Source organism: Coturnix japonica, chromosome 4, assembly GCF_001577835.2.
Source record: "Coturnix japonica isolate 7356 chromosome 4, Coturnix japonica 2.1, whole genome shotgun sequence".
NCBI classification, from domain to species: Eukaryota; Metazoa; Chordata; class Aves; order Galliformes; family Phasianidae; genus Coturnix; species Coturnix japonica.
The window spans coordinates 323065-338208 of NC_029519.1; the positions used below are offsets into that span (position 1 = coordinate 323065).

The 15144-nt window shown below is 47.6% G+C and overlaps 1 protein-coding gene across 1 annotated transcript; it reads left to right on the plus strand.

Annotated features, from left to right (window-relative positions):
* Nucleotides 1-3646: 3646 nt before the first annotated feature.
* Nucleotides 3647-8691, plus strand: LOC107312609 (probable G-protein coupled receptor 83; the record flags this gene model as incomplete). Its single annotated transcript, XM_032444118.1, is given in 4 exon segments — nucleotides 3647-3933; nucleotides 3935-4217; nucleotides 5419-5552; nucleotides 8027-8691. Coding segments are annotated over 4 exon segments (1023 nt in total), but the record flags the coding sequence as incomplete, so codon positions are not given.
* Between the last annotated feature and the right edge of the window lie 6453 nt (nucleotides 8692-15144).

The window sequence follows — 15144 nt, forward strand, 5'->3', positions numbered from 1 at the left end:
ATCTCAGCTAAATGCTCCAGACTGTGACTTCAGGAGCACAGCGGGCTGCTTCTCATCTCTGCTCATCCACCTGTGTTCAGGAACCAAGCACAGCTGAGGGTCAGTGGGGATTACTGTGAAAGGAAGATAGGATGCAGGGGTGGGACCAGGCTGAGTTTCATTCTGAGAGTTTCAAGAGGGTCTAATGCATACCTGTAAATAAATCCTTTGCATCTGAAGAAAGATAACATCTGAGATCCTGCTGAGGATCTGATTAAACCCATCACTCTCATTTCTGAATGCGCTGGTAGTAAAAAGTCAGCAACAACACGTTAGGCAAGACATGAAGAACACACAGTCTTATAGACAGAATAAGGTAATGGCTCTTTAGATTCAAGGAATCACACAGTATTGATGGAAGTGACTTCAGAGGAAAAAAAGGAAAAGCAGAGGCCTACAAAGATCATTTGTTGTGCAGAATGTCCTTTCGTGCCTCAGGCAAGAAGGTACAGTAAATACAGACTTCACCCACCTCCTGCTGAAAGCAACTGGAGGTTTGTCACAGCCTTGGGCTGGGCAGCACCTAGACCCTGGTGCTGCCATCCATCCCATGTTTGTCTTCCCATTTCAGAGCACTGTCTCTGCTATTTACTGCAAAGAGTTTTGTTGGTTTCTCCTAAAGCCTCTAGCAGATGTAGCACCAGCTGCACCTGGTGCCCAAACTGCAAAAGTGTGCAACTGTGAAAAGGATCATCACTGCTGATGTGCTTTGGGTGAGGGTATGTGGCTGTGTCCAACTCCAACCACATGGTAACATGGAACAACTGATCCTGGGAAAGAGACATGGGCTGGGTTCCCCTGTGCAGAGGGAAAGTGGTTGCAGAAAGAGCCGCAGCACAGAGGAGGTGAGAGGAAGACAGAATCCCAAACCTTTCTTCTTTAATAATAATTCCTTTTTAATAAGGTGTGAGCCAGACATAGTGGAAAATGACAGTGACAACAATCTCCAGTTCAAAGACATATCTTCCAGAACCTGTCTCTGAGACCTAAATCGCCTTTGTTTCTTGTGAGGCTGTGTCTGTATCTGTCAAGAGGGATTCAGCCATGGGAAGAGTGCTTATCTAAGAACAACCCATTGGTAATGAAATTCCACTAAGAGAACTTTCTCTCTCAAATATTGTTATTGCTTTTTTTTTTTAAAAAAAATTTATTTATTTATTTATTTGTTTAATTTATTTTTTTAAATCTATCTATCTATCTATCTATCTATCTATCTATCTATCTATAGGAGTTTCGGAGTTTCCATGGAAATAAGTAGGTGTGCGGGAACTGTGGAGTTCTGGCCCGAACCACTGATTGATCACCTGAAGTACCCAGTCAGCCCTGGAAGCACAAGTGAAGGCAATTCAGCTGTGTGACCAGAAGGGATGATGCCTGGCTACACCTCCCTTAGGTCTCATTGAAGGGCTGACCCCCACTGGGGAATGATATTGGATTGACATCCCTCCCTTGTGGAGTTTCCTTGTGAGTTGTGCTCTCCAAAGACAGGTGAGTACTTTCCCTTTGTAACACCACCCCATTTGTGTTGGTCTCTTTTGCATTTTTCTCCTGTATCACCTTCCCACTGAGTTAATTTTTCTGATTGTAACAGTAGGAGGCACAACTTTCAGAGCGACCTACATTCTCCGCTGCTAGAAAGTCACGGAGGAGCGCTCCCACTGAGCTCTCCATATAGGAAACGTCACTCCGCCTGACCTGCCCACGAAACAGGTGCGCACCAACGGCACAGCGATAGATGAGAGCAATCCCTGAGCTGCGGCGCTGTTCTTTCATTAACCTCACTCTCACCCGCGGATGAATCGCGCTCCAACAGCAGACAGCGCCGTCGGGCTCTGCCATTTGGCGCCCAACTCCTCTAAAGCCAAAGGAGCGCAGTGGGGCGCGGAGCTCTGCTTGGCGCTGCCCCCGAGCTGTGCAGGTCCAGGGGAGGTCTGAGCCCGGGGGGGTCTGAGCCGGAGCTGCCGGCGGTAGCACAGCCGGTAAGTGATGGGGAGGTTTTGTTCCCTCCGTTATTTGGCGGTTGTTGGGAGCCCGCATTTAACTCGTGCTTGCGAGCTGTGTTGCTCTTCTCTAAGCGTTTGTTTGGTTCGGTGAGTGAAGCGTTGGTTTGTGTTCAGAGTTCAGATCGTCCGACAGGAGGTTGTCGGAGAAGTGCCATTAAATTCTTTGTAATGAAAAGTGAATGCCTCTGCAACAGGAAGGGATGAGTTGGAGCCGTGGGTGATGCGGCCGCCCACCGGTATCTGGGGCAGAAGGGCGGGGAAAGGTTGAGCTGGATGGGATTTCCCTCTGATCCCTCAGGTTACACGGAGATATAAAGCTGAAAGCTGAACTCTTATTATATTAAACTGCTGTGCAGAGTGCATGCTCCTTCCCGAGAAAACGGGATGCTGTCCCTGCTGCACCTGTACTCTGCATGAGTCTGCAAACAGTGCTGAGCTCCAACAACCACTTCAACAGCATTTGACTGATGCAGAAATATTCAAGGAGAAACTCCACACTTGGAAAGTCATTTCCTTACACACAGCTCCATTGTCTCCCTAAGCTCTCCCATTCCCCTCAGCCATTTGTTCCTGAGCCTCCCTTGGGAGAAATAAGCCATGAGGTAGGCCCCGCCAGCAGCTGAGCCAGGTGAGAATATCACTTATTTGATTTTCAGCTGGATCAGCTTCTTGATGTGATAGCACAAGGACCTCAGTGCCCTGGTGGGCATCCACCCAGGTGGGTGCAGTTCTGGATGCTCACATTGCTGGGTGAGTACTGGGGCCTCCTGACATCTCAGGGAGTTCCTACAGCTCTGAGAGTGCTGCTTAATCCTGCCCTCCAGATGAGGTCCATTGATTTGTGCATGCAGCCACGGGGCATGTACAAAAGACAGCATCTCCTTGCTGAAATCCTGATGCTTTCCAAACAACTTTTTCCTCCTGTGTGCAGCGTAGCTAGAAGGAATGGTGTGAGTGCTTCTGAATTTCCACCTAACAACAACAGATCAATCTGAAATCACCAGAAATATCTATAAACAGGAAAAGAAGGTCTAGAGGTAAGTACTGATTTTTTTATGCCTGCTGAGTTTTCTGATGCTCTGTGCTGGTTTGTATATGTTGTGAGGGCATTTTCTGACCCTGTGTGCCTCTTCATTGCTGAGCATTGCCTTTGCTGGACAGATCACTTTCTCACTGGAAACAAAAATAAACAGAATGTCACTGTTTTTTTGGAAGTGAAAAATATAAGATAGATTGAAATCAACTTCTGATGTAATTTTCAAGATCCAAACAGCTATAGGATAATTGCTGGGGTTAGATGTGTACAACAGCTACCTGTGCTCGCAAAAGTGATAACCTAAATGGATTTGTTTCAACTTTCAACAGAAAAGAAACCACTGTTTTGAAGTTTGGGATAAAAGCAGCACCAGAACGTCCTTCCCTGAAAGTTGGAGAAGTGTGCTCATCTGAGAACAAATTAAAACAAACAAATACCCATCTGAGCTTTTCCTACATACATTCAGTGTAATAACAAGTTAATCTGTCCAGCCCACCTGTGGAACTACTGCAGCTCCTGATATGTGAGGAAGTTGAGAGTGCACAGTCCCAAACCAGCCCTGTTCTGAAGTCTCAGCTGTAAATGCACCCTGGTACTGCTCCCAGGGAGCCCATTTCACCTTAGAGGCTGTGCACCTATAGGCATTGTCCACAGTGCCATCTGCATCTTCACCAGCTTCCCAGGGAGCTGTGTAGCTGGTGGATCACTGCTGTGTCAGCAGCCCCATGATGCCTTGCTGAGCAATGACCTGGGTTTACCCACCATGCCTCATGCGCTGCTTCCGTCCCGCTGGGCACAGATAGCAGCTTTTCCTGAGGAGTCTGATAATTGCTATTCCTTGACCAAACTCATGTCCAACTACCAACAGGACCACCTTCAACTGGACAGACAGCCGCATCATGGAGTGGGAGAAGTTTGCAGAGTTGTCTCGATATAAGCCAGAATCCCAGAAGCCAACTGTGAAGGCTCTCCTGATCATGGCATACTCAGTGATTACGATCATGTCTCTCTTTGGGAACGTACTGGTGTGCCATGTGGTCCTAAAGAACAAGAGGATGCACTCGGCCACCAGCCTGTTCATTGTCAACCTGGCGGTGTCTGACATCATGATCATGCTGCTCAACACACCCTTTACTCTGGTAAGTGGTACATAGGGCAGTCCTGTTGGACGGGGGCACTTGTCCCAGGAACACACAGCACAGTGGTTGCTGTGCTACAACTGAACCCAACACAACTGAGCTCCTCCCAAGCCCTTTTGATGCCAGTTGAGCCATACGTGTGCTATGGCACAGCTGATAGGTGTGAGTGGTTTTGTTTGTAGTGGGGGCCTTGAAAGGCAGCAGAGCCACTGCCAAATGCAAAACAGTGGTTCAGCTATGCAGGGGATGTTTTCAAGTTTTTCAGCTCTTTAACTCAAATCCATAAAACACATCTAATATTTTGACCCTAAACTCTGACTTGGTTGCCTGCTTCTTCCATTCTTCTTTTCTTCTCAAACAACATTGGCTGTTTGCTGCACCACCAAGCTGCAGGGTGCTTTGAGGTAGCAGCAGTTCTCAGCTCACTGCATCAGTAAAAAGCAATCCCAGTTAGTGAAATGTAACTGCAGAACTGATGCTGGAGCAGCATGAAGGGGAGTAGCAGGCTGAGGAAATGTTGTGGGAATACTGCAGGACATGTTGGAACTGTGAGAAGACATTGCCCATTACTGCCTGCAGCCAGACTGCATCAGCTGCCTGCTGCACTCAGCACTCCATGTATTGCAAGAACAGGAAGGAGAAGGTAGACTAGGCCATGTGCTTGTATCAGGCACTCACTCTCCTTTCCTCTACTACGTATCTGCCAAAATAGCGTTCTTCATACTTCTGAGCGTCTATAAGCTCCTAAAATCTTTCCATCTAACTCAGGAGGTTTCATGAAAGCTGAGCTAATGCCTACAGATGGGCAGGGGGCTCAGTTCAAGCAAACAACGCTTTGTTACATAATTCACGCTGAATGAAAGGACATACTCAGAAGTGAAGAAGTTTGTGTAGGATCTTTCCCCTCCCACCACCACTTAATGCTACACAGTTCAAAGAAAAAGATTCTCACAAAAAACGAAATAGAGAAAATGTTTATCTGAAAGCACCTCTGAGCAGATTGAGAAATTCACTGTTTCCCATTTTCTAGGCTACTTTGATAAGCAGGACTTTCCCCAAACCACGGCTGTTATTTTCTAAATAGCATTAAATCACGTAAAAATTAAACAAAAAAAACTCAACAAACAAACAAACCCTGTTGTGTGTGTTGGTGGAGGAACTTTCCTGTGAGACAAGAGCCTTGGTGCAGTCTGTGTTATAGGTCATTCTGAACCCACTCAAGCAAAGGATGTCTCTGACAAAAGGAGCGCTGAGCATCGCTGTGATCTGGCTGCTGGCTGCCTGCTTCTCCCTGCCCCATGCCATCTACCAGAAGCTCTTCCAGTACAACTACAGGTGAGCACCTCCTGGCTCTGAGCCCTTCTGCTCTTAGAAGGGGGTGGCGGGGTCCCAGCTGTGGGAAGACATTGTGGCACTCAGTGTCATCAGTGGGAATCTGTGTGTGTTAATGAAATCTCATTTCCTATGGCAGAAGCTTGGCAAGAGCCTCTTGGTGCACAAGAACGCGGGACCTCATTTTGTTTTCATCCTTTCCCAGGAGGAGATCTGTGTGAGGGGGCACAGCCATACTGCAGGGCAGAAAGGCACTCCCTGGTTCCCTGTGCCAGGGAGGCTGGCTTCCCCCAGGACTGTTCCTTATCCCTTCTGTCATGCAGTCATCTCTGTAGTCCCAGAAAGACCATGTCTGTGTGGCCCCATGACCAGGCAGGGAAGAAACAGGGAGCAGGTGCTGTGGTTTGGATGAGACAGAAAATAAACCTCATCATGTAAACATCTGCACTACATCTGTACTTGTACAGTGCAGGAAAGGCAGGGAGGGGTAGGACTACATCTGATTCAGACAGGCCATAAACCCCGACTTCATGTGCTGATTCATACATTTGGCTCCTTAGAGTTTATCTCTCTGGATCTGTGCAGCAGGATAACCTTCCTCAAAGCAGGGAGCTGCTCTGCAAGGTGTTACATAAACTGGAGAAGCAATAGAGATACGCTACTTTTCTTCTTGCAGCAAAGGGCTGATGAGTGGAGCAGTACTGCAGCAGGGATGGGAGGTCTGGGTGTGCTGTTGCACGTGCCTGACGGCACAGGGAGATCCTTGCTGGGCTGAACACAACAAAAATTTCTTGAGTGGATGGGAAATAGAACTTTACACCCACCTGAAGGCTTCTGCAGTACAGGAAGAAAGTAAAGATTCTGCTCTGAAACAAAAAACAGTTATCTTTCCCCTCTGTGTGCTGTCTGGTGAGGGCACTCATGGCTCGGAATGCCTTTCTGCAGCACAGCCACTTCTACCTGCACTGCAGGGGCCCACTCACCTCCTTGTATTGCTTTTTATAGTGTTTGTGGATTGGTTGCATAAACAGGTGTGCAGTGTGGGCATCCACAGCTCCTCCTTGCTTGTTCTGTGATTTATGTGCCCAGTAGGTGTCCCACAGGGGACATGAGATCTTCAGCTCTCAGACTTTGTAAACAGAGTGCTGGGTTACTCCAGTGCCCACACCGCTCCACAGCTGCACTCAGGCCATTACCCAACAAATTGCTTATGAATGAACAAATGCCACTATCTCTTTCACTGCACCTGTCAGTGCTTGTCCTTCAGTGTGCCTAGAGGAAACCCAGCCTCGAGCTGGCATGGGGCAGTCAGCAATATAAGGACTTCCAGGACACGTTATTTTCATCGCCGTTTTCCATTCAATAAAAATGCTGGTGGTAATGTCACCCACAATAGATTGCAGGGCTGGGAGCTGACAGCAGCAGGAGCTGCTTCCCCTGGACAGGAGCCAGGCTGCAGCCGTGCTCAGAGCTGTGCCCAGAGCCATGGTAGGCATGTGGCCTCCCTGTGCTGCCCATGGTAGTATGGCTGCATGTCCTGCTAAGTGGCTTTGGGTCCTCCATATCCTCATGTCCTCCACATCCCCACGCCCTCATGTTCTTGGGTTTGCTGTGCCCTGCCCTCCGTCATCTCCTGTGGCACACGTGTTCACTGCTGCCCATTTCCACGCAATCTTCTATTTGTAGCACAAAAGGCAACGTCAAGGGCTGAGAACAGGATATTACAGGTATTAATCAATACTACAGCTTGGTGGAGGCTAACAAGTGGTCAGAGGACAAGGTTTGAAATGGGTGAAGAGGAACAAGAGAAAAGAGGCATAGACAACAAGGAAAGAAGAGGAGAAAACATGGGCATGAAATAGATCTGTGAGTGTCCCTTTCTCTTAACGCATTTTTGTTTCCAGCGTGTGCAGGAACACTCAGTTCTCTGTGGTGTGGAGGTGCAGCAAGGAGTGCCAAGGGAGCATGGATCTGTTGTGCTGAATTGGATGGATGAATTGTGTTTAATTAATCTGACAGATATGAACTTACCTGTTTTGTCTTAGCCACCAGAAGTTAAACCACTGAGTTTAAGTTGAAAAAGGGCCCTCAGGAGCAATGTTTTGCTGTGTTGAGGGGATGTGAGGGTCTCGTTGAATTAAAATCTGCTGCAGCTTTCAAGAGGGAACTCTGCACTATCTTTCTCAGATTCTCTTTTTTGGACAGCAGAATAACTTAGGGCAGAAGGCAGTAACAGTGCTCAGTAATGAGCATAAGCCTCAGTCAGGGTGATGGGCACCAGGAGAGGGTTTTCAGGGAAACAGTTCTGACTGACCTTTATCAGTTGAGATGAGCAATATCTCCCCCTCTCCTGTTGCCACCAGATCTGAGGCCGTGTCTATGGGGCTGCAAAAACCTCACCATATTTTGCTGAATCAGCAGCGCTCATCTGCATGGCAGTGGCCATGTGCTACCCATTGCACCTCTTTGTTTTCAAGGGAAGCCACTGTGCGGAGTCTGTGCCTCCCAGATTTCCCTAAGCCTGCAGAGCTGGTCTGGAAGTACCTGGACCTGTCCACCTTCCTGCTCCTGTATCTGCTGCCACTGCTTGTCATCACTGCCACCTATGCACACCTGGAGCTCAGAGCTCTACTGTGCATGTGCCAGCACACACCTCGGCCCCGGGGCACCATGCAGCTGCCCATGGCCACATCCTGCCGCAAGGCCTGGGGGAAGCAAGCAGGGTGTATGAAGGGGCCCTCATCAAACAGCATTTGCTCCACTGTGCTTGTCCCAACAGCCAACACTGACCTGTGAGCAAGGACAACAATGAATAGTTTGATACAAATCTGAGGGAAGAACCTTCCATCCAGGTGAACCTTGTCCATAGGGATTCTGCCAGATAACTTATACTAAAGCCTCCCAGCAGAGCGCTGGTGTAGCAGAAATGCTAAGTCAGGGTTTGAAGCAGTGATTGAGCACCTGGTGGGAAAGCAGGGCAAACCCAGGGGAGTCCAGGGGTATGCAATGTACCTGAGTAATGGGAGGGATGGATCCAGACCTCGTTTAAGGGTTGGCAGTGAAGGTGAGGGTATCTCTCTAGAGATCCCTGTGTACTTGAGGCCTTCCAAAGGTAAGCAGCTTTTCTTTTTCTTTTTCTTTTTCTTTTTCTTTTTCTTTTTCTTTTTCTTTTTCTTTTTCTTTTTCTTTTTCTTTTTCTTTTTCTTTTTCTTTTTCNTCTTTTTCTTTTTCTTTTTCTTTTTCTTTTTCTTTTTCTTTTTCTTTTTCTTTTTCTTTTTCTTTTTCTTTTTCTTTTTCTTTTTCTTTTCTTTTCCTTTCCTTTCCTTTTCCTTTCCTTTCTTTTCTTTTCTTTTCCTTTCTTTTCCTTTCCTTTCCTTTCTTTTCCTTTCTTTTCCTTTCTTTTTTTTTTTTTTTTTTCCTCTTCCCCCCTCTGATTTTGCATCCAAGGCTGCTGCATTTGGGCTTACTCTTGCTTGCTGCAGCCAAAGTCTTCACTGTTCTACTATTGTATTATAGAATTACAGCAGGGTAAGGGAAGTCAGTAGTGGGTATCACACTGAGTCCTGCTGTTCCTCCTGCCCTGGTCCCAGCCCAAGCAGTGTGCTGGTAGAGTGGAGCAGAGCACTGCACTGCTCTGGGACTGGAGCTGCACCTCTATGTCAGACCTCATATCATTTGGTTCACCGAGAATTTATTTTAGTTTCTGTTATAAATATATGAATTCATCAAATAAACCTACAAAGGCCACAAAATAATTTGTCAGGGCTGTAGCATTCATCAACTGGAGAATTAAATAATTTGAGGTAATTACTAATTGTTGTGAAAGAAATTCATTGAAGCAACTGAACTGAATCACAATTAAAGGGGAGATTTTCTACGGTTCTGAGAAAAACAGTTTAATTTAGCTGTACTTGGGAGGCAAATGGAGAAAAGAAGACAATAAAGGAAAAAGAGGAAAGGAAACAAGGAAAAAAATACAGAGTCACAAGGACAGAGGATATCAAGGCAGACAGAAACCAGATTTGCTGTTTGATTTTGCTTGCAGTGTGGAACAGATGGGCACTGAGAAGCAGTGCTCCTGCCTGGCAGTGATGGCCCTTCCTGTCACACTGCTCCTTGGAAGCTGCACAGTGACTTCAGGGGTCATTCCTGCCTGCACCTTTCTGTGTTATGCTTGGATGAGGGGTAGAAGGCTGCTGCCATGCTTCCCCAGTACATTCTTGCAGGAGCCTGTACAAAAACAAGGTTTAAGCTCACTATTTGCCAATAGGTAATGGGATTCAGGCCAGGTGACAAGTGAAATAAAAGGTACCCACTGCTCTAGTGCTGTAGTGATGCTAAGTGAACCATGAGAACAGTCTGCATTGGGTAGTGAGCAGGCAAGAGCTCAGTTAGCAACCCATGGTGGTGTTTCCTGCTTGTGGCTATTCAGCTGATTCTGATACTCATTGGCATCACCTACAGATTGCAGTTTAGCATTCACTTGGAATGTCCCTTATGGGCATGTTATGTTGTCCTGGACAAAACTTTTAAATACACACAAAAGTAAATGTTTCCCAAAGAAACAGTCAAAAAAGAAAGGCTACATCCCATCCCTGAAAGTGTTCTCTAGCAGCACAGTGGGGGTCAAAGAAATCCCACAAAAGTATGCTGCCCCAAGACAGAGGCCCCTTAAACCAAACCTAAATGTCCATCTTGGTCCCAGCATGGCTCAGTGTGTCCTTCCATCGTGTGCTGCATGAAGCACTCTGTGCACAGACCCTATGGTGAAAAGACAAGCTCTGTCTTTTCACATTTTCTTTCTGTGTTTAAGTTATAGCTCAGGCTTTGAAATAACCATGACAACAGTAGGAACTCTGATACATTTAATGAGAAGTATTAAGCTATGGCTCTCACTGTAATTCTGAAATGAAATCTGCTGTGCTGCAGGCTAATTCTGGAGTATGAGCTGACCCTGGGACTGGATACCACTCTGAGGATGTTTTGCAGTGCAGGATGGATAGGCAGAGGTTTTCAGTATTTAGCATTTTATTCAGCATTGAGGCTGCAGTCCCTCAGACAGAGCTCAGCAGCAGCCAGCAGCCCCCAGAGCTCTGCCTGGTGGTGGCACTGCTGGCAGGCATCGGAAGTTTCTTAGAAAGATCTGAAGCTTGTCCTGAGTACATCTGTGAGATTTATTAGTGTTTTCTTTTGTCTTTCCTTTCTTTAAATGGCTTTGTGATCTTTCTCTGGAGGAATTGAAGATCTCAGTCCAAGCAGCAGGTCTCAGCTCATGCCTTGGTCTCCTGCCAGTCCTCTGCCATGTACATGGCTGTCTCTTGCTGTGAGGAGTAACTGAGCCTTTTTCCCTAGATCTGTAAATCGTAACATGTCTGTATTGCTGAGCTTTTCTCCCCTAAATGGCCACAATGTAGGAGCTGACTGTACTGCATCTCTGTAAGGACTTTGCTATCTGGGTTGGTGACTATCAATGCCTGATTGAAATTCAGATCCTTGCAGCCCATTGCCCCAGAAGCTGAGGATGCCCCAACATAACAGCACTCACTGAACAGATCTCAGCCAGAGGATAGGATACGTGGCAGCCTGATCTAGTGGTTGGTGACCCTGCACATAGCAGGGGAGTTGAAACTAGATGATCACTGTGGTCCTTTTTCAACCCAGACCATTCTTTGACATGAAGAAGGAAGCTGAAGGGCACAGTGACTGCAGGGCAGGAGGTCACATTTGCTGTGCTACAGGCACAGGGCTTGTGGCAACAATTGGAGGGCTCTCCTGGCTGAGGCCTGTGACAATGTCAGAACTCATGCAGTGGCTAAAACCGGTCAAGGTCAGAGCCAGCTCAGCAGGTAAATGGATGCTGATGTGCTGCAGTCATTGCTTCGCCTTCAGACGCTGTGTGCGGATGGGAACCACCTTATAGAATTCTGCTGGACAGAAACTGCCTGAGCACAGACAGCGTGCAAAGATCCAGCAGCGATGTCAATGATTCACAGCCCCACATTGCTCGGTTAGCTCATGCCAGATGCATCCAACTGCCTACAGCAGAGCTGCTGATGGAGGCGATAACAGCACAGCATGGTAGATACATGAATTCCAGAGACAAATCCCTTACATGGCCCCACTGCATAATGAACAAAGAAACCACCGAATGCCAAGCAGATTAGTAAAACAAGGCAGAAAGAAATGCATAGTGAGTCATAAGATTAGCTCAGGAGGGGGAAGCAGAGCAGTTAGCTCTCCAGGTAGAAAACAGCACCTTGGGTCTGTTTGAAAGGGTACATAGGAATGTTCTCAGGTGCAGATCAAGCTCTGGCAGGTGGGAACACAGCTTGGTCAGTACCAGGGCTTTCTGTTTGCTTGCACTGCTAAGAAACTAGCAGCTTTGTCCATCCTCAGGATGAGAAAGGAGAGGGAGGAGAACCCCCGTGCCTCAGTGGGTAGTTTGGGTGCAAAGTGCACACCCAGAAGCTTGGAAATGGCAAAAAGGGCTTGGTGGGGTGCAGCAGGGGACAGCTCTCTGCTCCTGCCCTCTCACCGACCAAAACCAATGCCTGTCTCCCTCCAGCTATTGCCTCCTGTGCTGCGGTTGGGAGAGCAATGCCTCTGATCTGCCCAGCTTTGGGTGAGGCCCAGGCAGGAGTACCGGAGGGATGAGGGCTGGGTTTTATGCCAAGCATTATGCCAGGATTTCAGAGCCCCACCAGTGCTCAGCAGTAACTCCAGATCTATGCATGTCCCTGTGCTGCCCTGAGGCTCATTTCCCAGTGCTCCTGAGGCCCTCACTGTTCCCTGCCAGCCCCACAGCTCAGTGCACAAAGGTGTGCTAGAGCCTGTTCTGTTCCATTGCGCTGAGCTGATGCATGGGGCAGGCAGGAGCAGCTCCCGACCATTGCAGTGCGTGGGAGTCTGCAAGCAGCATGGAAAGATTCCTTAGGACTGTGAAGTCTCCCTGCAGACCAAGCAGCTGCACTTTGTGTCCCACCACTGCACTCCCTGGCAGTGATTTCTCCTTTGCTGCCTGCAGTTGGGGTTAAGATAACACTTTAGCCCATATAATGCAGGTGTGTGCCCCTGAGCCAGGCATGGCTCTTATTGCCTGCTAGGCCAGGAGCCTGCATGGTCCCACCGCCCACACTGAGCTGTAAAGGGTGGCTGTCACCTACCAGACTGATGGGGAGAAGTGGAAAAATGAAAACTCAACAGGCTGAGTTCCATAGGCACCAAGGGGTTGGTCCTACCACACCTCAGACAGGTGTCTGCCACTCAAAGCAACTTCTTTTGTTCCTGTCACAGTCCACATAAAAAATCTCCTTGGCAGATAAGAACAGATGAATTGCCTTATGAAACTGGATTGATGGACTGTCTAGCTTGTCTGCTGGAGAGACAAACAATTGTTTTATGGGAAACCATAAGGAACAATTAGAGAGAGCATCCACATAAATGGAATTCCTGCTCATTGATTTGCAGTTAATGTTGCCGTACTGTCTGTAAGTGCCTTCTCCTCCCATCTCTCTGACATACTGCAGGTGTCCCTGTGCACACAGCAGCCCACACTGCTTCCACCCACCCTTGTGTGTTCTTGGAGGGAGGGTTTCACTCAGGCAGGAGCTCAGCTGGGTGCTTGGGGCTGAAAGCAGTGCAGTGATTTTCAAGACATGATTGCTGACAGCTCCACATCTATAGAGTTCTGTGGCTTGTGTTTCTAATTGGTTGGAAAGAGAGGTGCTGAGGTACCGCCAGCTGCCGCTGCTCTACCTCACCTCGGAGGATGCCTGTCCATGTGCAGATTGCTGCTGCAGGCTGCAGGTTACTCCTCTTCTGAAGCTCAAGGGTAAATTTTTGCAAACCTAGAGCTAAAATCAATTTGAAAATAAGATTACCTTTTCTTATATTAAAAAGCATCGTATTGAATGGCATTGCCTTTTACATACTGAAATGCAATATTCTGCTGTCTTTCACAGCTTGCAGGGCACAATGTGGAAATATTATGTTCATCCTTTGGTTGAATGGTACTGGCTAATATAGCTGGTAAAGACCATGAATACAGATTGGTTGTTCAGACATCTCTGCTATAGATGGGAATGGGTTGCTAATGAATACTGAGCCTTTTGGTCCCCAGCAGCCAAGCTCCTCAGACACCATCATGTTCCTCCTCCTGGCACTCTGAGATGGGCAGCATTCATTGCACACCTGCTGCCCACACGCAGTATTTCAAATAAAACTTTTGCTCTCTACATTGCTGGTTACCTTTTGGGAATTCACTTCTAATTCATGGGCAGTTTATTCATTTATGATGTGATTCGTGATGCAGATGGGGAAACAGACAAAGGAAAATAAGGGGAGACACTGAGCGTTGGTGATAAATGCAGTCATCCCAGCCCTTCCAGCAGCCATTGCTGTGCTCACTTCCACAGCCTGTCCACGTCTCCCAGTCAACTTCTACCTCCTGTCAACAGTCAGTAATTCAATAATATGCTGTACGATGTGTTTTCACTCACATATAGCTGCCTTTATGTCCTGCAGGGAAGAAGTAATGCTAGAACCTCACATACAGGGGAAAACATGGAAAATGGAAAAAATGAGTGAATGAGCAATAAAAAGTCATCTGTGTGGAAAGAGAGAAAGGGAGGCATCTTGGGCCTGGAAATTCAGCTCTTATGGATTTAAGTCTTCATTTTCAGCAACAAAAATGTAACTGATTGTTCTCTCAGCTCAGTGGAGGAGATGGGAAGGGCTGGCAGACACCACCGTGGCTGTCCTTCAAAAATACAGATTTGATGACCAGCTTTCTGTTCAGCTTCTTTCACGAGTGCCCCTCTCCCCCACCACTGTGCCCCCACACTGGAGGATGAACCTGGGCTGTCTGCTTTGTTGGGTGCTGCAGTGTTACCTGCTGCAAAGCCGGTGTTGAAACCATGGCCACAGCTACCTCCAGGAGCCATGGGGATGTGCAGGGCTGCTCCAAGCCTGACTTAATGCTCACAGGTGGCATTGCCCTGAACAGGAGCCCACATGGCACCAGAGGGCATTGGACAATGGGAATCAATCAGACACACCGATGGCAGAAGTAGAGGGGTTTGGGAAATGCACTCTGATCACTTATGAGCAGTTGTTGCAACTGCCACATAATTTCATGTAATCAGGCATCATTGTGTGCTAATGAGCAGCTGTGCCACATTAATCCTTGGCAGAACTCCTGCTCTGTGCACTATGGGCGGCTTTGCTGCCTTGCTGGACACCCCCAAGGGCTTTGTCAGGTCCCAGGTTGCTCCTTGCCTGCTTCTGCCACATGGCACATAGACCAGCAAGACAACTGCAGGCTGTCCTCCTCCACATGCCAGTGTTAGTTCCTGGTACCTCCTGCACTGCTTTGCTGGTGCAGATGCAGTCAGTGAGGCAAGCCGGACTGCAGGTGGGTGTTCCTTATACCACGAGCAAGCTACTTTTGTGCAAGAACCTATGAAGCATGAGAGAGTTTGGGCAAGTATAATAGCTTTAATTAAAACAGAAAACCATATCCTTCATTCTAATAATTATTTTAAAGAGCAGACCAAGTGCAGGGGCATGAACAGACTTAGCGAGGGCTGTAATTATG